Source organism: Silene latifolia, chromosome 8, assembly GCF_048544455.1.
Source record: "Silene latifolia isolate original U9 population chromosome 8, ASM4854445v1, whole genome shotgun sequence".
NCBI lineage: Eukaryota > Viridiplantae > Streptophyta > Magnoliopsida > Caryophyllales > Caryophyllaceae > Silene > Silene latifolia.
In genome coordinates, this window is record NC_133533.1 from 108,638,114 (window position 1) to 108,662,040 (window position 23,927).

The window sequence follows — 23,927 nt, forward strand, 5'->3', positions numbered from 1 at the left end:
CTGACTCTAATATTATAATAGACAAAATTATCTCAACCAAAACCTTAAGATAATAGTTAAAACTCAGCTATTATATTTGTTCCTACTATATTACTTACACCCACACTTCAATTATATCAATAGGTCTTCCTAACACAAACAAAATTGTAATAAGCAACAAAAGTACAAAACATCTAATAATTCTGCAAATTAATACAGGTAGGATCAAACAGATTCCCTGAACCAAACAAAAATAAGTATTAGTACCCTCATAATCTCATATTCATATACCTCTATCACAAAGCTCATTTCACTCATTTCGTCCCTTCTTAAACCACACTCAACCAAAACAAAAATATATTTGGACACTAACTTTCACAAATTTTACAAAATTAATTTGAACCAAAAAAACACCATAGATCATTAACAATAGATCAACAATGGATCCATGCCCTTATGCTAGATTGATCATAGAGTCACTAGCATTACAACTACCAATAGGTAGCAAACCATCTTCTGGTTCAGGTGTACACCCTACTACAACTCCATGCTACTGCAAAATCCGACTCAAAAACTACCCTACTCAAACCGCGCTCTTACCCTTTTCGTCTGGAAGAGATGATTCTCCACCAGACGTAGGGAGTAGCGCACCGGGATTCCACGTGGATCCCGCTGCGCTACGTAACATGTCTGGCCGACCCGTGCTGCTCCGAGTATCTGTGTACTCGGGCCGGATGGGCCAGACATGTGGTGTTAGTTCCGGGAAGTTAATAGGTCGGGTTAGTGTTAGTATCGACCTTAAAGGTGCGGAGGTTAAGCCCATTGTGTTCCAGTCTGGGTGGGTTAGTCTTGGAAAGGAAAGGGATGGGAAGAATGCGGTTCAAGCTAGGTTGCATTTGGAAATCCGGTCTGAACCGGATCCTCGGTTCGTGTTTCATTTTGGTGGTGAACCGGAGTGTAGTCCGGTTGTTTATCAGATTCAAGGAAGTATTCGTCAGCCGGTTTTTAGTTGCAAGTTTAGTGCAGACCGGAATTCCCGCTCCCGGTTAGTATTTATTTGTTCCCTGTCTTTATTGTGCTAATAAGTTTTGTGGTAATCCCAATTTACATTGCTATTTGTCTTATCTATCTAATTTAACCTGTTTTATGTTTAAAAGTATATACTTATCTGAAACAACAATTTGTGTCGAACTGGATTGGAATTAGTAAATTACTCTGTATTAGTTAGAGATGGTCATGATAGGGTTGAAATTACCCCGATATATACTAATCTGATACAAGAACTTAAAGTAGTTTGATTAAAGAAGAGGTTGGTGTTATTTTGACAAATTAGTTTATGTGGGATGGCATTATTATAATTATGTGGTAATATGTGAATGTCCAGCTGGGTAGCACCTTATCTTCCCGGCAAATTTATCGACTTAATAGAGACTTCATTCCTAGAGTACGTGAGATGGGGCCTGGTTTTTGTCTGCCTAATATTGAGTTTCGGTTGACCCGACACGATAAGGCACATGTTAACCTGTTGGCAGGAGAGAGGACATGACTTGATTTTTTTTTTGATGACAAAGGGTTGAGTTTCCCCGGGCCCATGCATTCCCGCACCACCACATGGACCATGTAAGCCACCCCTTTGGGGGTTGCAGTGGCCAAGTGATCATCACCCCAACTGATAGTCGAACCCGAGACCTCTCAACTCCTGCATTTCCAAAGAACATGACTTGATAGGTAACACTAGCACAACGACGACGTGGTAATTTGTCATGGTGGTCGTCCTGACCTCAGGGGTCTCAAATAGGCACGATATGACACGATGGACTTCCTACTTATCCTGAGATGTAGTATCGTTTTGGGGGGTTTGGGAACACCGGAACGGCCTAGGACAATCCATTTCCACCCGACCTAGGACAATCCATTTCCATTTCATTTGCGATTTTACAATAGATTGACATTGGTCTAATTTTTTTTGGTGTTCAATAAGGCGTAAGGGCTATATTACGTACAATATATAATGGAGGGGAATTTGAAGTCGTGACCTGTTGTCACTATACATCGGTCTTAACCACTAGACTAAAACCTCTTCGATATATAATAAACCTATTTGATCATTTGATGAAAAGTATTTAGGTACATTTTATGAATATTAAGATGCTTTTTTAAAATTATTTGCCTAATCTTTTACTTTGGGTTTATAGTGCATTCTTCATGCATGATGATTAATGATTACAATTTGTTGAACATTAATGGTCTGCTCTTTGACATTACGGTGGAGTATGTATTGACCGCCGTCCCTAATTACACATCTTAATTTTACGACCAGAATCTTTGTAATATCACATGACTCTGAGCTTAAGATTTAAACTTGATTATGTTCCTTACATGATAATTAAATTAAATCACTCTCTACACTTTATTATTATTGTCAGATGATTTATTTGTTTACTTAATTGTTAGTTTAATTTAATTACATTAACTAATTAAGGTCGTTACGTTACTGATCTGGAGGTAGTTAGCATCCATAATTACTGTAATTAACAAAATAACAAGTACTCTTTAGTTTAATTAAATTGGGTTTGTTAGGACAAAGAGTATGTACTTCCATCTATTGAATCAATTATTAATTTTTAGATTAATTTATAACTAGAGGACAATTAGTGCATAACCAGGGTGGTCAAACGTACCATGCACATTATTTAACGTCCTAATTTCTTTCATCATCTCTTATTAACACGTATAACTAATTCCATGTGCAAAGATTTGGATGTCTCAGATTCATGAGCTTTTATTTCATGATTTTGAACTCTAGTTACCATTTCTTTTCTCTATTACTTGTTTTTGTCTATAAAATATCGACTAGTTTAGTTGATAAAATCATAAAAGGTGATATTTCTGATCTTGGTTTAAATCCCATCAGCATCTAAATCGTCCTTAAAACTCACTTTACACCATTTAGTGGTTTTTTCTCTATTAGCGGAGTTAATTGTGGTTAAAATTTGGTATAATGTTTTTCATACGTAATAGATTACAATCGAATGTTCATTTTTTCAAAATTGTATCGTCTTTTACGCGTCATGTTTAAACAATTAAACCGTGTCTGATGATACATCGAAATTTTTGATTTCAGCTCTCTTCCAGCAAATTTCACACCTAACAATAACAACAATAACAATAAAGCATGGATCGTAAGATCACTATCAGGGGAAAAGGAAAAGCCGGTGAGGGAACGTAAGGGGTGGATGATAATGATCTATGACCTCTCAGGATCCCCAGTTGCCGCAGCATCAGTCATCACCCCATTTGTTCCCTCACCAGGATCTGATCGCGTTTCACGATCAAATCCTGGTGCATGGCTTATCCTCCAGCCCCATGGGTCCCACCTAAGCAGCTGGAAACCATGGGGCCGGCTTGAGGCTTGGCGTGAGAGAGGCTCAGTTGATGGCCTTGGCTACAAATTTGAGCTAGTCACAGAAAGTGGCCTAACTAAGACCGGCATTACTATTGCTGAGGGCACAATGAGTGTAAAGAAAGGTGGGCAATTTTGCATTGATAAGCGTGACTCGACAGTTGAAGTAGGCTTAATGAGGTCACCGGTTAAAGGGTTTGTGATGGGTTCAAGCGTAGAAGGTGAAGGGAAAGTAAGCAAGCCTTTAGTTCAAGTTGGAATGCAACATGTGAAATGTATGGCAGATGCTGCACTTTTCATAGCTCTTTCGGCTGCTATTGATCTAAGTATGGATGCTTGTCGCCTTTTTTCGAGTAAGCTGAGGAAGGAGCTTTGCCACAACGATCATCAAAACGACTTCTTCTAAGTGCTTAAATTCGTTCTCTCATGTACAAGATTTTCTCTAATTGATTCTGGGATTTTGGGGAGCACGAGTAGTAATTGAAATACCTCGTAATGTTGATATAAGAAAAAAGTTTTGTATTCTTTTTACCATATTGCTTGTTAAGCATGATTCTTTGTAGTATAATCGAACATACATTCTTTGTAGCTAGTTCTTAATTATGAAAAAATATTGCGTTTAATATTTTACAAAATGTTGTATAATACTTTCTTACACTTACTTCTTAGTAATACACTTTATTACCATAAAAAATAAAATAATTAGCAATGCAATGGCCCTTGTGAATTTACATAAAACATGGATATTCTCAATGGCACCCATCAATCTTTTTGTTTTTTTTTTTTATGGTGTGTCCCTTTTTTTTTTTTTTTTTTGTCAAAAAACTTTTACCGGTTATAATTCTTGGCTACGTGTTTAGGAAAAGGAATATTTTTTTCAGACCTAACATCTCGTGAAGACCATGAATTTAAAAAAAAAATCACCGTTATCTATCTCATGGCCGGTAGTTATAGTCAGTCAAAGTTTTTTGTCCGAAAAAACATTGACCGAGCATAAGTCTTGGATGTATAATTGAGTTGGGGCGTTTTTTGAATTGATATGAACAATTTTGCAAAACTACTTCAACTGGGGGCCTTTAGGTAAGATTTTTGAAGGTTTAGGGACATGACTTTGACTTGACCTTTGTGTGAATGGGTAGATAGTGTTGCAAGGTACAGAATCTAACTTTGTATGGTGGCTTACTAGTTGCCTAAGAGTGGTCGATTGGAATCCAAAAGTGGCGGGTCAGGGAAGTTATTCTGGGAAATATGGGTAAAGAACCTGGAGGGGGGGGGGGGGGGGAATTCTTGTGATCTTTTGGGGAGATGACTTGGTTGGGGATCAAGATGAAAGTGTTGAAACGTATATCGAGCCATGGTTTACCGGGTTGGGAGCTTGGAAGTTGGGTTGATGGGCTAGCAAAGTAGACGGGTTGGAGCTGAAACGAACGAATGGGCTGCTGATTTTGGGTCTTGTTTGGGACGAAAATGGCTGGGTTTTAAGGATTTCGAGTTGTATTTTTCAGGGGGATGTAGGCCATTGGTTAGTGTGGAGTTGGGTCAAAAGTTGGGTTTAAATCGAGCTCGGTTTCGTGCAAAAACAATGACGAGAATTGAGCTCGAAATGAGCATCCTCGCAAATTTGAAATTTCAAAATAATTGAAATGAGCTGAACTTAAATTAATTTTTTTTTTATTAAAAATGGTTATTTTAAATAAAATAAAAGTGATTTGAACAACTTAAAACAAATAAATTCAATTAGAAATTATTTATTTACTCCGAATCCTATTTATTAAAAGAACAACCACAGAGCATATGTGTCGCTCTGTGGTTAAAAGTCAACATGTCAAAGTGCACCTTTTATTTCCTTATTTTTAGGACCCACTAACTACATTGGAATTAATTGCAAATTTGAAGTACTTGGTTTCTCAATTGTCAACAAGTCAAAATATAATTTAAATTGTCGAAATACTTTGTGAAAATTAAAAAGTTGTCAATTATAATGGTCGAAAGTCGAAATAATGAATCAATATTTGGGAAAAAACGGAATTTAAATAAAATGAAATTTAGAAAGTCTAACTTTCTAGATCTACATATTTAATGATGTAACTGCCAACAAAATTAATCATGAGAAATAATAAAAAAAATAGTTAAAGATTATTTAAACTGAAAAATTTATTAAAATTAACACATCAATTGATATAAAAAAATATGAATATAAAAAACAAAAAAAAAGCAGTGAAAAAAAAAGAGAAATTAATTTAAAAACAAGAATATTTGCTTTGGAAAAAAAATTAGGGATAACTTTCAATATTAATAAAAGAATCAGATCTTCTAAATTAAAGACTATATCGACATAGAGAATTTTAAAAGAGTGAAAATATACTCAAAACGAAAAAGATATACAAGTAATAATTAAAGAGTGAGAATATACTCAAATCGAAAATTCCGAGCCAGTAGATCGACAAATTTGAGTTTAAACATCGGAAATAAATGCGTATTTGAACCGATTGCATTAGAGTCAAATCTTATAGGGTGAAATGGGAAATATGAGATTTAGTGGGTTGATTAGAACCTTTCGAGGATGACGATGGAGTTGAGGCCATTGTAAATGGAGAAGAGGAGTATTGGAGGCTTGGAGCATAAGGCATTGAGGGAGGTAAAAGGGATAAGGGTGAAATTGTATATTAGCGTGAAACTCATACATGAAAGGTCAAAACGGGTTGTTTGGAAGAGTATTTAACTATTTATATCAATTGGGTTATTATTTAGAAATGCTAAGTTTTGGGTTTCTAGCGATTGGGTTTTTATTTCACAAATGAATTTGTGACGGGCATATCCGTCACAAGTTTGCGATGGGTCAAGTATTATCTAAATAGATAAGACAAAAGCATAATGCCTAGGAAGTATGAATCTGTTTTGTCTTATCTACCCACATGGTAATACTTAACCCGCCGCGCAAGACAGACTTCCTGTTTTTATTTAGCTTGGCTGATTGTTTAGTAAGGGTACCAGATTTTTGCACTAGGGTATTGCGGTATATTTGAGCGCAATGCTTTAGTTCATTTTAGATACTGAATCGTTAAAGATTATCGACAAATTATTATACGTCAACGATACTTTTCAACTCTTCCCTAACTTTAGCACCACCCCTCTATCTATTATTCAATAAATTAACTTAACCAACTACAAACTTATACAAAAATAATTACAAAGAGGACGATAAATTCGACAAGACTAAAATTACCTTGAATAATCTATATATCTATATATCTATATAAAAGAGAGTTTTTTCGAGCGATCTTAGAGCGTCCACATCATCAAAAATCAATTTAGGAAAGTATAATTTTTGATGTAAAAAATAAAGTGGAAAACCTTTTAATTATTATAATATGTATATTTCCTAAATTATATTCAAGTGATATTTCCAATTTTTATATCAAACTTTTACATTTCATTTGGCAAAAAAATATCGTTAAAAAAATTATGAAAATAATCCAATTAGCTTTGTGGTAAAAAATGTTATCATTAGAGTATAGATTTCATATTATTTGCACATATTAAAGATTGTGTACTTCTTAATACGTAAGATATATATATATATATATATATATATATATATATATATATATATATATATATATATATATATATATATATATATATATAGATTTGGGATCCTGTGAGAACCACTAAGATAATGAGAACTGTGAGAACCACTTACAACCCTTAGATCTTTAGAAAATAAAAGGCTGAGATTAAGTCACTAAACAATTAGAAAATTGTCAAAATTAAACCATACTCCCAAACCCTCCATCTCCCGTCATTTTACACAATCTCTTTTCTCACTCCTATTTCTTTCTCTCTCTTCTATCTTAATCGCCATCGTGTTTCTCCTTGACCTCGGCATTCATCTACAACGATTGATTGAATCCAATCTTGTTTCCTTCTTTTGTTTGCTTTGATTTTATCCTGTTTCTCTTGTTTTTCCCTAAAAATTTTGGTAATTTCTCAATTTAACCTTTTCTTTTCTTGTTCTTCAATCTTAATAATTTTTTATGATTCGACTTAGTTGATTAGAGTTGTGTTCCTAATTTCTTCTATTTTTTTCGTTTAGTTCCTTATTAATCTATTCAATTTAATTTGTTAATCATTTATCTATCATTATAATCTCATGTTCTATGGTGATGATGTATAATGTTAATGTACTTGCGACAACGAAGATGAATGATTACCAAGATTATAATGATAGATGAATGATTATAAGCTTCTTTGTTGTATTGTTGTTAGAAGGTATTATTGCCTTTTGTAGATATTATTCTTTATATTTTCAAATTTAGATTGATTGATTGTTTAATAGATGTTGTTATTGGAATATGTTGAATGTCATTGACTGTCTCAGTTACTAAAGTATCGTTGAAATTGAAATGTGTGTTGCTTGATTGTTGGATGTTTAGAAGAATGGTTTTTGCCAACTGATTCATGTCACAAGTTGTTAACTTTAGCGAGGAATATATCCAGCTGTATTCTCACTGTAGAAAGATGTTGTTTGCTATTCAAACTTGATTTATTTTGTCTGTGAAATGCTACTAGTATATGACGGTTCCGAAAACTATAAGTAGCTGTCAAAGCTAGCACTTAACAAGTAGAAAATCTCTCTTTCAACAGTAATGTTTGTTGGTAATTTATCAAAGTAGTACTTGGCCTTATTGTTCTGATGATCTAGAAAGTACGTCAAAGGCAAGTTGGAAAATTTGATAGGTTTTCTAATTGATGGCCTTGCGAAATGTTCGTAATGTGATATAAAATGGACTAAATAAAAAATGGTAATATATGCGGTAAATTGCGTGTACCTCTTTGTGCTATCCTTTCCCCTATTTAATTTTTTTTACAAAAAACAATATGACATTATAGTCTTATCATATCTTTCATATCATTCTAGCCTTTTATTAGTTTTATACAATTGTAGGTTTAGTTGCTTTATTTAGAATATCTTGAGATAAAATTAACTTGTCGAGTACTCGACACTACATATGTTGAGATTGTAGGCCTAGTAGCATCATAGGGGAAAAAGTTTACTTAAGGATACCATTCCCTTACTTTAAACCCATCTCCTAAAAAGGGTACACTTTGCCCTTATTATGGACTCTTTTTGTCTTTAGGTGCATGATAAGAAGTTGTATGTGCATTAAAAAGCTCTTTAGGTACATAAGTTAATTCTAATTTCACCCAACCCCTCGGAAGGTTAAGGGTGTCATTTTGTCCAATCGTCTTTCAAATAACTTCTTGAGAAAATGGTTTATGGTAGGCTGTTGGGTTAGCTAAACCTACCCTAAACCCTTTTTCGGCTTACTTAGGGACAATATTCACCCTAATTTAAACCTGTTCCCAATCATAAGGAAAGGGTTTAAGGTTTGATTAGGCGGCCACAGAGCCGCCTAATTCAACACTGAACCCTTTCCTATCCTAAATTGTAGGATACCCATCTCCCTTGTTTGATCTCATTCCCCTCGGAAAAGGTTCACTCTGCCCCTCTAGAGTGTCTTTTGATCTTAAGGCCGTTTGAATGACTTTTCCGAAAAATAGTTTAGGGTAATATGGGGTTGGCTAATCCTACCCTAAATTCTTTTTCGACCTACTTATGGACATACTATTTCCCCAAATTTAAACCCTTTCCCGTTCTCAAAGAATGGCAAGAGGTCTGGGTGGAATACCTTATCAAGGCATGAGGTAACCTTGTAGATGCATGAAAACGCAATATATGTGCATTAAACAACCTTGTACATGCATGAAATATGTAAAACCCTTTCCCGTCCTAAATTTTAGGATACTTGTCCCCCATGTTTGATCTCATTCCCCTCAGAAAGGGTTCACTCTGCCCCACTGGGTGTCTTTTGGTCTTGAGGCTGTTTGAATGACTTTTCCGGAATAGTGAAAAAGAAAATGGTCCTACTTAAGGACACTATTTCCCCGAGTTTTAATTTAAACCCGTTTCGATAATAAGGGAAAGGGAGCGGTACCGTCTAATCCAACCCTAAATCCTTTCCCGTCCTAAATTTAGGATACTCCCCCCTCCCCCGTTATAACATATTCCCCTTCCTCTTTCTAGTTTTAGTTTAGTTTTGTCTTTCTTTTTTTTTTTTTTTTTGTCTATACGTGCATGATAAGAAGTTGTATGTGCATTAAAAAGGTCTTTGGTTACATAAGTTATTTCTAATTTTAGTTTGTCCTCTTTAGGTTGTCTTTTTGTTTGGAGGACGTTTAGTTCCGATAAGTCTAACATATAATGGTGTTGTAGGTGCATGAAAGTTTGGTACGTAAGTATGTGTTGAAGACTATCCTCTTAAAAGTATTTTTCTTAAACTTTGTTTGCATGTGTATACTTATTATTTTTATGGGCATGATTAGACCATGTATGTGCATGAAAAAGTTCTCCAGTTGCATCGATTAGTTTGTTGTTATATTTACTAGATTTACCATTATTTGTTGAATATTATTGCTCTACTTTGGTTTTATACTCCATTTTGTTGTTGATTGATTGGTTCGTTGCATATTATTGTTCTTCTTTGAAGGCTGATAATTTGTGTACTTTTTCTCTAAAAATAAACCGTGATTGTTGTGCTATTTGTTTCAAGACCTTCCTAAAATATGAGATAATTGTTGTTAACTTATGGCTTTTAATTGATATCTCTATCAATTTTAGGTGTTTAATGTTGAGATTTGTGTTTTGGATATATATATCGGGTGTTGGTGTTTGACTCCTTTAAATTCTTTAATATGTTATGATCTATCTCTATGGAGCAATTTTGTTTTGTATACCCCTTCATTTCATCTTTGTTTAGTGTGTATTTTAAAGGCTATTAGCTCAATGGTAGAGCAAAGTGCAAATTTTGCATAAAGATATGGGTTCGAAGCCCATATAGCCTACTAATAACAAATCTCTTGATTGAAACTTGTCGAGATGCAAGTGATCCAATACAGCTAAGACTAAACAAGCTATATAGACTTGCATGTACAGTAAGAATGTCAAGGAGGAAATGTAATAGCTTTGTAGTGATCAGAAATTTAAAGACTAGCTTATGCATATAAACTATGACCATACATCCCGGTCTTTAGCGATCTCAACGTAAAAGAAACACAAAAACACTGGTATTTCCTAGCCAAATACCCAATGTGGGAATTGAACCCACATCTTGTGCATTGCACAATGCTCTACCATTTGAGCTAATTGGCTTTCGAAATAAGTAAAATGTAAGTATTCTTAATTTAGAAACGGTAATGAGTAGATCAAAGATAATATAAACTGATAAATCCGCCATATGAGCCTCTAGATGCTCTTCAATTTCACTACCTAAAAAGATGCAGCAAAAAAAAATAATATAAATGGTAGCTGGAAGCAAATATTGCACTATTATTAGTTATTGTGGATGCATGATCTAGTAGACTGGCAAAATGACTCGACCTGTACCTGAACCGATTAACCCATATATGATATGAACCTAAATTGTGACAACTCAACCCAGACTTTTCCTTCCTTACAAATCACACACCTCGAAATTACCCAATAATAATTCACTCGAAACATACAAGAACCCAAAATCACTCGACTGAAATCGAAATGACCAACTTGTACGCAACCTTAATGATGCGCTTTCAAGGTATATGTTGAAGCATATCAAGTTTCAGGACAATTAAAACAGATATTTTGTGCACTTTGCTTATCTTTACGCTAAAAATTGTACAACAGTATAGTTGATCACGTCATATACCTTAACCTGATCCTGAATGGTTTCCTTTTCCCATCGACTCCTGAAACTTTGCTCTTATAGCAAAGATTAGCTATCACTATAGGCCTTGTTGCTTCATATTCTTTTATTTCTCTTAAGATTTGTTTCTCCTCATTCAAAGGCACACTTTCATGTTGTATATGATACTCCAAACTTCGTATCTGCATTAGAGTACATCCAACCTTACTCAACACCTCCAAAATATATTAATGCACATACCACTTCAAAAATATTTGAATATAGCTCACAATTCATATGACAACTCCTTTCTCCTGCCCTGGGCCAAGCATGTCATCCAAAGCATCTTGCAGTGGCTTCATTTCCTTCCTTTTCTAGTCTACAAATTCATGGTATTGTGATCTCTCCTCTTCTAAGAACGACAATATCGAATGTAATTCTCTTTTATCTGCCCTCAAGCAACAGAGTGCAACACCTGAGTGAATTCCTAATGATGCACAATTCACAATAACAAAAGTTACTAAATAGAATAGGCCTTATATACCCCTGAAAAAAATGATAACAATTCAACCACTTTCAGTCACAAATACGCCACCATGTGACATGAACCTTTCTATATATACTTGGACATAATTACGGATAAAACTCGGCTTGACATGTATGATATGTCCACAGTTTCACACTTTGCAAGCTAGTAGGTCACTTAAGTTTCTAAATTTTATATAGCCATAGCCTTATGCACGTACAAATATACTTAGGTATTCGACTTATATGATCTATTCTCTTCACACTAAGCGAGTATTATGCACGTAGAAATAAACCTAGGTGCATAGAAATATTCAGTAGATACACGAAAATAACCGATACATACACAAAAAAATTAGCATTAATAACATTAACAAAGGAAAATAAGGTTGTGCATTCCTTAAAGTCAGGTGTGCTACATATTTATGAAAAATTAAACAAACTTACTATAACGTTTATACATTTCATTTGCCATGAAGCGATCATCCCTGGTAGCCTCTTGACTCCGCCAGGGGGTATAGTCAATACAATTGACTATAATTTGGAATATGTGATCTGCACACAATACTTCATGGATTTACTTATTAGAGTGTCGTTGATTTTCTCTGAGAATGAATTGAGCTATTAACAATGTTGGGTAAATGAGCTAATAATAGGAGTAGTCCCATATTTGAGTTTGAATAAATACCAGTAATAATAAAGCAGGAGTAATATGTGTATTAAGTTATTAACTACTCAACATAATACTCACCATTCTTAGTAACTGATATAACAACATCAAGTGCACATAAATTCCAAATATACCAACAGTTCAGCAAGAAAACAAAGAGACAATAATTTACATAGCCTCTTACTGGAAGTCTAATACTACTAGATTCCTTTTGCAAACAAACGTCTCTCAATGCGCATCGCTTTTTCATCCAGCAACACGAAACAAACCCAGTATATCTATGCACGATGAATAACGTTTTTGCATCAGAATAAAGCATGATTCCAAATTGTTATTGGTGTTGGTCAGCCAATAAACTATCAATTGAAAAAAAAAAGAATGACAAAAGCAAAAAAATATTTCCCAAGAGAAAGCATATGAACACAACTGAACCATTAATCTCAAGCGGCCGAAATTATGAAAAAAAGAGGACAAATAATTACAAACGATGAAACAAAAAAGCCTAATATATTGTTATTCCAATCAAACTAACTTACTGATATATATTTCAGTCAAAGTAATTCTAGATTGTACGGTTTATGAACCCTAATTAATTGCTATTCTAGTCAAATTCATCCAACGATGCATCTATTTAGGTTAAAATCGAATCAATCACAGAATTTTTACTCAAAATCATTGTGCTATTGTTATAACACGGAAATTATATATTCTAATTACAAAATTGAATAAATTTAAACATAAAACTTACCTTTGTCAATGGTGGTGAAGGAGGAGTATGACAGTGGTTGATGACAATGAAGAAGGAGAAACACGGTGGTCGGCGACGGATAAGCTGGAGAAATGTGGTGATCGAATAAGGAGTGAGAGAGGGAGAAGAGAGAAAAGTGTGTGGTTTGTAATGATGGAGAGCGTCCTAAGTTTTGTATGTTCCCGACAAATCTAAATCATTCGAATTTTATCTGATCCAACGGTCCTTATATGTTTTAGAGGTTCTCATGGTTCTCATCATACTAGTGGTTCTCACCGGATCCCGACCCTATATATATATATATATATATATATATATATATATATATATATATATATATAAAAGAGAGTTTTTTCGAGCGATCTTAGAGCGTCCACATCATCAAAAATCAATTTAGGAAAGTATAATTTTTGATGTAAAAAATATAGTGGAAAATCTTTTAATTATTATAATATGTATATTTCCTAAATTATATTCAAGTGATATTTCCAATTTTTATATCAAACTTTTACATTTCATTTGGCAAAAAAATATCGTTAAAAAAATTATGAAAATAATATAATTAGCTTTGTGGTAAAAAATGTTATCATTAGAGTATAGATTTCATATTATTTGCACATATTAAAGATTGTGTACTTCTTAATACGTAAAATTGTGTACTTTTTAGTACGTTTTGTCCCACATTGGAAAATTAGTAGGTGTGGTGAATATACTACATATAAATAGTAGAATTGTCCCACATCGAAAGATTAGTATAAGTTGATGTGATCCTATGATTATAAATAGGAGGCATATTTGGAACTTATGTATTCACCCAAAATTTTTCGAGTCTCATAAATATTGTTTTAAAGAGCTCTTAAGATTTTCTATCATTATCTATGATATGATATAAAAAATAAAACTAAAAATTTTACTAATGGTTGTCTTCTGAATGCAGTAATAAAGCGTTAATGAGTCGTTATATGTACGATGTAGAGATTTCTATCTAATGATCGAGATTAAGTGGTTTTACCTTCAAAGAAAAATAATATGTATACAATAGTGGTTTTTTTAAGAAGAGACATGTATTTCTTGGTATGTTATATCTTTCACATTGAAAAATAATGTAGGCATGATGAACATAATACGTCTAAATAATTAAATTATGCATCTCACATTGAAATAATAGCATACGGTAAGGTGATTCTATAAATATAAATAGAAGGCATCCTTGAAACTTAAGTATTAACCCAAAATTTTAAGGTAAAATAGAAGAACATTTAATTCAATCATCGTCTCATTACACTATAACAATAAGGAGCAATACTAATTATTTAGAATTACACATACAATTGTTCATCATTAAATTATTACAAAATATTACGAGTAATACAATATGTAGAAGTTGTGTAGAAGTGAGCTAGATAACCCCTCCACGAGACCATGAGTTAGTTAAATATGTAGAAGTTGTGTAATTGTTGTGTATTTCATTAATTAACAATAACGTACTTATATAGGAGAGGCAATGCAATAACCTAAAGATACAAAAATTCTAGGGCAAGCAAAGTATACAAAATACAATAGGCTGGCATCTGTTTGTCCCCTCCCACCCCATAAGTCCATTCTATAAATATAAAAGTATGTACTTTTTAGTATGTTATATGTCCCACATTGAAAAATAATGTAGGTGTGGTGAATATATTATGTATAAATAATAGAACTGTCCCATATATATACATTTTCTATATTATATAAAAGTGATGTTTATAATTTTGATATCAAAACTTTATATTTCATTTGACAAATAAGTATCGTATGAAAATTATATAATTAGATTATGACAAAAAAATGTTATCATTAGAGTGTAGATTATATTGTATTTTCTCATTATTAAATCGGGTTATTTGTCATGAAGAAGCTCTTCTAAAACATATATTTATTTATATTTCTCATTATTAAAAGGTTAATAATGACTTTTCTCATTATTAAAGTAGGTGCATAAAAAATGGTGTACTTAGTATGTTATTTGTCCTACATTGAAAAGTAATGTAAGTGTGGTGAGTATACTATGTATAAATATTAGAATTGACCCACATCGAAAGATTACCATAAGGCAGAGTGACCTTATGATTATAAATAGAAGTCATAACCCATAATCTTTTGATTCTCTTAAGTATTGTCAGAGAGAGCTCTTAAAAGAGTTTGTATTACTGTCTCTACAATAATGATTTCTAACCTAAGTTAATCTTTGGAAAATCTTTTGGTTATTATAATATATACCCTGTATTTCTTATTTTATATTCAAGTGATGTTTCTAATTTTTATATAAAAACTTTTACATTTCATTTGGCAAAATAATGTCGGTAAAAAAATTATAAAAATAATATTATTAGATTCATGGTAAGAAATGCTATCATTAGAGTATATATAGATTTCATATAATTTGCACATATTAAAGATGGTGTATTTTATAGTATGTTATATGTCTCACATTGAAAAATAATATAGGTGTGATAAATATACTACATAGAAAAAATAAAATTTTCTCACATCGAAATATAGCATAAGGTGGGTGATTCTATGATTATAAATAGTAGGCATCCTTGAAACTTAGGCATCAACCCAAAATCTTTTGAGTTTCTTAAGTATTGTCTTAGAGAGCTCTTAAAAGAGTATATCATTATATTTTCTACCTATAGATTTTATATGTCCCATATTGAAAAATAATGTAGGTGTGGTAAATATACTACTTTTAAATAATATAATTAGAATTGTGTTAAAAAAAAATTCTATCATTAGAGTATAGGTTCCTATCATTTGCACATATTTTAATTATGATCAAAAAAATAGAAAATAAACGTCCATGGTAGCATGTGTAATCTATCAAAGTTCAAGGTTACCATGAGAAATTTCCAATATTATAATGATATAGTTAATTAAATTTTCATTTAAAAGAGAGAGAATATCCGTACCAATAAAATAATAAATGGGGTATTATTTTTTAGTTGTTATTTTATTGCCACGACATCAAACATAACGTCCATTTAACAGCCTTTACATTAGGGGGTACCATGGGAAAAAAAATGGAACATCAAGGGTACCATAGGCAGAGTCTTAAAAGTAGGGTAACATGGAAAATCTGACAAAATTAAGGGGTAACAAGGGAAATTTCCATATCTCAATTATGTTAAAATTTTTTTGATGAAAAACAACGTACAAATATTAATGGAGAGTATTTGATCATATTATTAAATTTAAATATAACTATTAGATATAATGAGTAGCAATTGTCTGTATTCGATATTCGAGATCTGATTGAATGTCGAACTAAGTGCAAAAAAGATGGTGTAATTCTGAATATATTATTTGTCCCACATTGAAAAACAATGCAGGTTTGATGAATATATATTACGCATAAATAGTAGAATTGTCCCATATCAGAAAAAAAAATCCAAGTTTTGTGAATATATTACTTATAAATAGCAGAATTGTCCACATCGAAAGATTAGTATAAGGTGAGGTGATTATATGATTATAAATAAGAGTTAACCCACGTATATATTAATCTTTTTTTTTTTTTGAAAGAGATATTTTAATAATATGTAAACAAGTCATAAGACATAGAATGTAAATATTAAACCCTTCTATTTTTTTTTTTTGCATTATAAATAAGTTAATTACCTCGTTGCAACGCACGGGCATTCAAACTAGTTGAAATTAAAAATGAGTAAAAATTCCAAAAATATATTTTAACCCTATCACAATAAGCGGTTCAATTTCGTAGAACCTCACAAATTGACATTGGTAATGGTACATTAATCATTCCTATCAATTTATACGTATTCACACAATGTCATATAATTTGTGTTAATTTGTATCAAAATATTTCCATTTCATTATTATGTAAATTGTTTTCTTTCGAATACATGACTATAAAATTAAAATAGCAGTTCAAACTTATCTAACAAGAGAAAATACCAATTTTCGAGGAATTTACCCAACTCATAACTTAAATACCACGGGTCAAATGTTGAGTTTTCAATCTCATATCTCATATTAAAGTAGAAAACTTATTCTGTGACCAAACGAAATTTTGTACTTATAAAACATTGGATAAAGTTATGATATAACATATATGTAGTAAACATATTTTCAACTTCGCTGTTTGGATAAAAATCATTTTAAAAACATTTATTACTTTTGCTTAACAGGTACTGTCATGGGGAAACCGTGTCCCTGAGTACGTTTTCTTTAAAACTTAGAGCTTGAATAGATATAATCATTTTCTTATTTTATGTTTATGAATACATATTATATAATTTGTCGTTTTCAAATTGTGTCAATTTATCACACAGGTTCAGTAAAACAAACAAACCAACATACACAACATTAATTAGTTCTCCCCTAAAAATTAACAATTACATTATGCGAGTATATATCATGGTATGGTATGGTATAATAACTTTTAATTTTGGAAAGGTTAAGAATCAATCTAAACATGTACCTAATACAAGCAAACAAGACTCTACATGTAAGGTAGGTCGTCTGAGACCGTCTCATGTAAAATATGTGCGAGATATGTCATTAACAATATTAGAAACTAACAAAAAAATTTAAAAAGTATTAAATTGATAAGTGCCCTTATTATGTGAGATTATCTTACATAAACATTATTGAGAGACCGTCTCATACAAAATTCCGAATAATAACAAAATCTAAAATAGCAAACCCGTGCAATTTGCACGGGTTTAAAACTAGTATCAACTCGAACCGATCTCCATGAAACTCTTAGTTGATATTTAAACCTCGTACACATATTTTTGTCCGATTATCATCAGGTGTTGTTTGGGAGTTATAAATACGAGTATCGCGACGGATACGAGTATAGGGGATATATCCCTGACACAGTCCTCTTTTGCCTTGCAAAAACCAAAAGTTTCCCCATACAAGTTGACTATTAAAAAGTTGTACAAGAAAAGGTATGCTTTCAAGGATTAAAAAGGGTAAAATAAATGACATCAGAAAACCTTTTTGAACCATATTCTGACTCTAACCCGACTCCAAACTTGGCCATTCAGTCGCCAGACCCTTTAAAAAATGTCGTTATATAATAAAACGTCATATACCCCATGACGGAACCAAGTGAGGGCTACTATGGGGAGTCACCACCACTGAACACTAAAAAATTTAGAGCTTTTAGTTGAAATTTTAGTTATATTTTTTCTAGTTTATTTTATTATGTTCACTCCATAGTTCACATAAGTTGAAATTTCTCGCCTGTAGACGTTAAATCTTAACTCCGTCATTGCGTATCCTAATAAAAATCAGTAGGTCTCTCTTGTGACGGTCACAATTTGTGACGGGCCAAATGTGACCACTTTATGATAAAATGTAACCACACATAAAAATGAGTACTATTACAAAATGGTCACATTTTCTCATAAAATGGTTACACTTGGCCCGTCGTAAGCTTGTGACGGAATAGTACCCTTCACAAACGAGAATTAGCGAATAAAAATAGGGAATAATTAAGTACCAACCCAACTTCTCAAACACAATGGCATTTTCCTAGTCATTTCCCATCACCTTTGTGCATATTCTAATAACAAAATAAAGCTACCAATAATTGTATTTTAGTTGATTGGTGAACTTAATTAAGCAAAAGTTGTGCCAACAATGCCTTTATTTTTTTTTAAATAATTTTCTTTCTTTTCTATACACGCTTATGAGAACACACTAAGCATTTCACATTGCTGAACATTTTAAGCATATTAAAGTCTCTAAGTGATCACGTTTTATTCCCTCATTCCTAAATTAAATTAAATGAAACATTGTTCAATCCATTTAGGAACATTATAAATGGGTTATTATGTTCATAAACTTTGGTAGAATACTATTAGTATACATAAATACTCCCTGTATGTCTTGCTACCTTAAACTCCTAGTCTTTATATCTTTGTTATCAAATGTCTTAGGATCAACACCACGCATAGCCAAACCAGGGTGTAACGACACTTGTGGCGAGGTGTCCATCCCTTACCCTTTCGGTATTGGTCCAAAATGTTACCATAACCCGTGGTTTGATGTCGAGTGCACCGATTTCAACAAGTTCGAGTTGAAAGCACTGAAAGTGAGCTACAACCTTGAAAGTCCGGACTATGTCCATCCTATTGGGAGACAAATTAACTGGGTCGAAGAACGAACTTTGACTATGGAGTTCGATTGCCAGGGGTATTGTAGTCATCCCAGTAATAACCCCAATGGCGTAGGCTATGCTAACTCTACCGACTTGAGAGGAAGCCCGTTTCTTTACTCGAGTAACCGCAATATTCTTTTGGTGGCTGGGTGTGGAGGCGACGCTGTGCTTAAAAATAGTCGTGACGAACCTCTAACTGGATGTGCTCAAATTTGTCGAAACGAGTCTAAGCAATTTGAGTTTAAGCATTGCTATGGCGAGGGATGTTGCCAAACCACGTTACCATCTTCTCTTGATTATTTTTGGTTGGATTTTTTGGTTAATCGGGCTAAGACTTGTAGGCCGACAATGGCGGTTTTAGTAGACAAGTCCTGGATTTCTAACAAGATTATAGACCCTATGCTTACACAGTTAGATTGTCCTGTCCCATCTATACTCGAATGGACCGTCCCTGATTTGCCCATTAAGTTGCCTAGCTACTCCAACTCCTCTTGTATTTTCAAAAAACCAAGCAATGGGGCCGGCACAGGAGGTTATGTTTGTCATTGCAAAGCTGATTATTATCAAGGCAATCCTTATCTCCCATATGGCTGCCAAGGTAAAATTTCTATTGCCTCATTCTGGTGGTTCTGAGTTCAAGTACCACCCATAGTCGCAAATTAAACTTATTTTCCTTTGTATAATTCAATTTTGGTATGTCTTTTTCTTGTGCGTAGTTGTTGAGGTGTGTGAAACATGTGTTCAAGATTGCCTTTCGTACGGAAACGACACCTTTGGCTGTCCGGATAATATTAATCAAGTATTTGATGAACGTGGTACTCTAAAGGAAAAGGCAGGGTTCATACTTGGACTTGGTAAGCTCTCGATCACAACCCCCTTTCCATTTAACATTATTTAAGTCGGCTGTTGTACGTCTTAACTTAAGACCGTCTGAATCACAACCCCCTTACCTTTCTATTGCTTCAGGTATAGGAATAAGCATGATTTTATTGCTTTTGCTTTTGGGTGCTTATTGGATCCACAAAGTAATGAAGAAAACAAGGGAGACGAGGCTCAAAGCGGAATACTTCAAAAGAAATGGCGGAATGGTGTTGAAACAACTACTGTCTTCCGAAGGAAGTGAGACTGAAAAAGCAAGAATTTTCACTTCAACTGAATTGGAGAAGGCAACAGACTTCTACAACAGAAATCGAATTTTAGGCCATGGCGGACAAGGTATTGTCTACAAAGGCATGTTATTTGATGGAAAAATTGTAGCGATAAAGAAGTTCAAAGTACTAGATGATGAAAGACAATTGATTGATTTCATCAATGAGGTAAAGCTTTTATCACAAATTAACCATAGAAACATTGTCAAGCTTCTAGGATGTTGTTTGGAAACGGAAATTCCAATGTTGGTATACGAGTATGTGGCTAATGCAACTCTTTCCGAGCACATTGTTTCTCCGAATGAAGACTTCCCATGTACATGGGAAATGCGTTTACAAATCGCCATAGATATCGCAAATGCTCTAGCTTACCTCCACTCCTCTTCATTGCTACCCATATTTCACAGAGACATAAAAGCTACCAACATTCTTTTGGATAACAAGTATAGAGCAAAACTTTCAGATTTTGGAATATCAAAGTCTATTGCTATTGATCAGACCCATGTCACAACCCGTGTTGTTGGGACATTTGGTTATCTTGATCCAGAGTACTTCCAGTCACACCAATTCACCGATAAAAGTGATGTCTACAGCTTTGGAGTTGTACTCGTTGAGCTACTAACAGGGCAATTGGCTAACCATTCGACAAAGGATGAACGGGGTCTAGTCCCATGGTTCATATCCCATATCCAGTCTAATTTCTTGTACGATATATTGGATGCTCGAGTAATGAGGGAAGGCGGAAAAGAGAAGGTTGAAGCTATTGCTGAACTCGCAACAAGATGTTTGATTCTAGATGGAAGTAAAAGGCCGAGTATGAAAGAAGTTGAGGCAACATTACAAACAATAAGATCATCACAACAAGGTTGGTTCAATAATCTATCAGCCATAATGAGTATGAATGATGACGAATCGACAATTCGAAGACTACATCGAAGTGGTAGTTGTTGATTAAGTTTCTTAGTTTAAGAGGAAAACTAGTATAGATCCCGTGCAATGCATGCACGGTGTTTATCGAGTTTTATTCTTTTAGTATATTTTTTATAGATTGTAAATTAACAATTTATTATTTCTCAACGTTTTTATTATTGTATTTTAATTTCAGAAAATGTTCATAGATTGTAAATTAACAATTTACTAGGAAAATGTTTTAGTCTTGTTGTGCGGAAGCGTGAATATCTCGTGTCGGACCTCTGCTGCATTTGTTTTCAAAGCCCATAATAGTACGATATTGTCCGCTTTGGGCCAAGCCCTCACGGATTTACTCTTGGTCTCCTTTCCAAAAGGCCTCGTACTATTATATTTTGTAGACACTTATAAAGATGATCTTTCATCTTTATTCTACCGATGTGGGACATGAGTTTGCACCCTAACAATCCTCCCCTCAAACCAAGGACCATCATCTTTGACTCGAGCCTTGACCTCTACGGAGAATTTCCCACACTTACAGCCCCAACTTTAGACACCCGAAACATCACAAGTCTTGATAACCTTCCCTTAGCCGACACACCATGCTACCACGAGCTATGTCTTGCACCATATGTCACCGCCTAGTCAAGTAAGTGCCCCCACATGCTCCTTAACTTATATATCCATGTGCCATTCTTGGGGATTTGCTACACATGCATATCGAACATCCTCTGCATCTAATATACCCTGGACCGGGTCCGCCACTTCAGAAGTCCTAGAACACAAACGGTATTTGACATCCAACCTGGAAAGGACCCACCGGACCTGTGGCACCCAATCTGATAAGGGTCAACCTGATCAACAGTTCTAGTACACAAATGGTCTTTGTCCCACAAGACCTATGACGCCTTCCATCCATTTACTCAAGGACTCACCTCGAGCTAGGAGTTCCATGCCTGATAGTGTACAACTTCAAGTATTGGGCCTGCTGATGCATTTTCGTGTCTAGCCCAATTCGAACCTTGCGCTCTAATACCACTTGTTGTGCGGAAGCGTGAATATTTCGTGTAAGGCCTCTGCTACATCTGTGTCCACAACCAATAATAGTACGATATTGTCCACTTTGGGCCAGACCCTCACGGATTTACTTTTGGGCTCCTTCCTAAAAGGCCTCGTACTATCATATTTTGTAAACACTTATAAAGATGATATTTCATCTTTATTCTACCGATGTGGGACAAACCCTAACAATCCTCCCCTCAAACCAAGGACCATCATCTTTGACTTGAGCCTTGACCTCTACGGAGAATTTCCCACACCTACAGCCCCAACTTTAGACACCCGAAACATCATAAGTCTTGATAACCTCCCCTTAGCCGACACACCATGCTACCACGAGCTATGTCTTGCACCACATGTCACCGCCTGGTCAAGTGAGTGCCCCCACATGCTCTTGAACTTGCATGTCCATGTGCCCTTATTGGGGATTTGCTACACATGCATATCGAACATCCTCTTCATCCAATATACCCTGGACCGGGTCCACCACTTCAGAAGTCCTAGAACACAAACGGTCTTTGACAGCCAACCTGGAAAGGACCCACAAGACCTGTGGCACCCAATCTGATAAGGGTCCACCTGATTAACAGTTCTAGTACACAAATAGTCTTTGTCCCACAAGACCTATGATGCCTTCCATCCATTTAGCCCTGGACCGGGCTTGCTCAAGGACTCACCTCGAGCTAGGAGTTCTATGCCTTAGAGTGTACAACTTCAAGTCTTGGGCATGCTGATGAATCCTCATGTCTAGCCCTAGTCGAACCTGGCTCTGATACCACTTGTTGTGCGGAAGCGTGAATATCTCGTGTCGGACCTATGTTGCATCTGTGTCCACAACCCATAATAATACGATATTGTCCGCTTTGGGCCAAGCTTTCACGGATTTACTCTTGGGCTCCTTCCCAAAAAGCCTTGTACTATTATATTTTGTAGACACTTATAAATATGATCTTTTATTTTTATTCTACCGATGTGGGACATGAGTTTGTACCCTAACACTTACAGATATAGGAGTATAGGTTTTTAGTTTCTAACTTGGTGAGTTAAGTCTAGTTTTAAATTTTTAGATTGTTTAATGATGGTGAAATAGAAAAAACCCATAACTTATTTGACTTGTAGTCAAATACTTGTAACAAATTTAACTAACTCAAGCTATGAATGTAACTAACTTAACAAACTTGAATAGCTTATATTCCAACAATGCAAAATGTAGAATGACACTTACGGGTTGTTAACCAACACATTTGCACGTGTAGGCACGGAAAATTTATTAATGTGCCGAATAAATAAAATAAATTAATTATTTTGAGTTAATACCAAATTTTAACTTAATTTAATTATTTTGTCCCGATTAAATGAAATATGGGCCGATTCGGATTACAAAAGGAGTTGTTCGGATCAATAAACCCAGAAAGAATCAAATTTGGGCCAAGGGAGCTAATAAACCCACAAATGGGCCTGTGACCACCAAAGTCCAACAAGGGGATTTGAAACTCTATAAATAGAGCTCTCCTCATTCATTCAAAGGGTGGAAAATTCATAATTGCAAAGGAGCTAGAGAGAACAAGGTACAAATTCCTACAAATC

General features: G+C 34.2%; 2 protein-coding genes and 1 long non-coding RNA gene across 5 annotated transcripts; 2 read left to right on the forward strand and 1 right to left on the reverse strand.

Moving 5' to 3' along the window:
* The first annotated feature begins 264 nt into the window (after positions 1–264).
* LOC141597254 (uncharacterized) lies at positions 265–4,017 on the forward strand. The gene is made up of 2 exons (XM_074417637.1): positions 265–1,024; positions 3,104–4,017. Exons 1-2 carry the CDS (start codon positions 420–422, stop codon positions 3,786–3,788), a joined length of 1,290 nt encoding a protein of 429 aa, XP_074273738.1. The 5' UTR covers positions 265–419; the 3' UTR covers positions 3,789–4,017.
* Positions 4,018–10,544: 6,527 nt separating this feature from the next.
* Positions 10,545–13,228, reverse strand: LOC141595844 (uncharacterized). 3 transcript variants are annotated; one of them, XR_012522317.1, is made up of 5 exons: positions 13,050–13,228; positions 12,079–12,198; positions 11,397–11,593; positions 11,131–11,309; positions 10,545–10,712 (listed from the first exon to the last, which is right to left on the reverse strand). It is a non-coding gene; the product is annotated as an uncharacterized LOC141595844 (long non-coding RNA). The 3 variants fall into 3 exon arrangements; XR_012522316.1 differs by lacking the exon at positions 10,545–10,712 and having other exon boundaries at positions 10,721–11,309; positions 12,079–12,186; XR_012522315.1 differs by lacking the exon at positions 10,545–10,712 and having other exon boundaries at positions 10,721–11,309.
* Positions 13,229–18,887: 5,659 nt separating this feature from the next.
* LOC141595708 (wall-associated receptor kinase-like 1) lies at positions 18,888–21,323 on the forward strand. Its single transcript, XM_074415674.1, has 4 exons — positions 18,888–18,891; positions 19,004–19,822; positions 19,941–20,078; positions 20,191–21,323. The coding sequence occupies exons 1-4, from the start codon at positions 18,888–18,890 to the stop codon at positions 21,321–21,323; spliced, it is 2,094 nt and encodes a 697-aa protein (XP_074271775.1).
* The last annotated feature ends 2,604 nt before the right edge of the window (positions 21,324–23,927 follow it).

Bases quoted from the DNA above. Each gene is read 5' to 3' on its own strand.
- LOC141597254 (XM_074417637.1), top strand. From the start codon at position 420: ATGGATCCATGCCCTTATGCTAGATTGATCATAGAGTCACTAGCATTA. The intron at 1,025-3,103 runs GTTAGTATTTAT...TTTTGATTTCAG, and splicing joins GACCGGAATTCCCGCTCCCG to CTCTCTTCCAGCAAATTTCA.
- LOC141595708 (XM_074415674.1), top strand. The intron at 19,823-19,940 runs GTAAAATTTCTA...TCTTGTGCGTAG, and splicing joins TCTCCCATATGGCTGCCAAG to TTGTTGAGGTGTGTGAAACA. The intron at 20,079-20,190 runs GTAAGCTCTCGA...CTATTGCTTCAG, and splicing joins AGGGTTCATACTTGGACTTG to GTATAGGAATAAGCATGATT.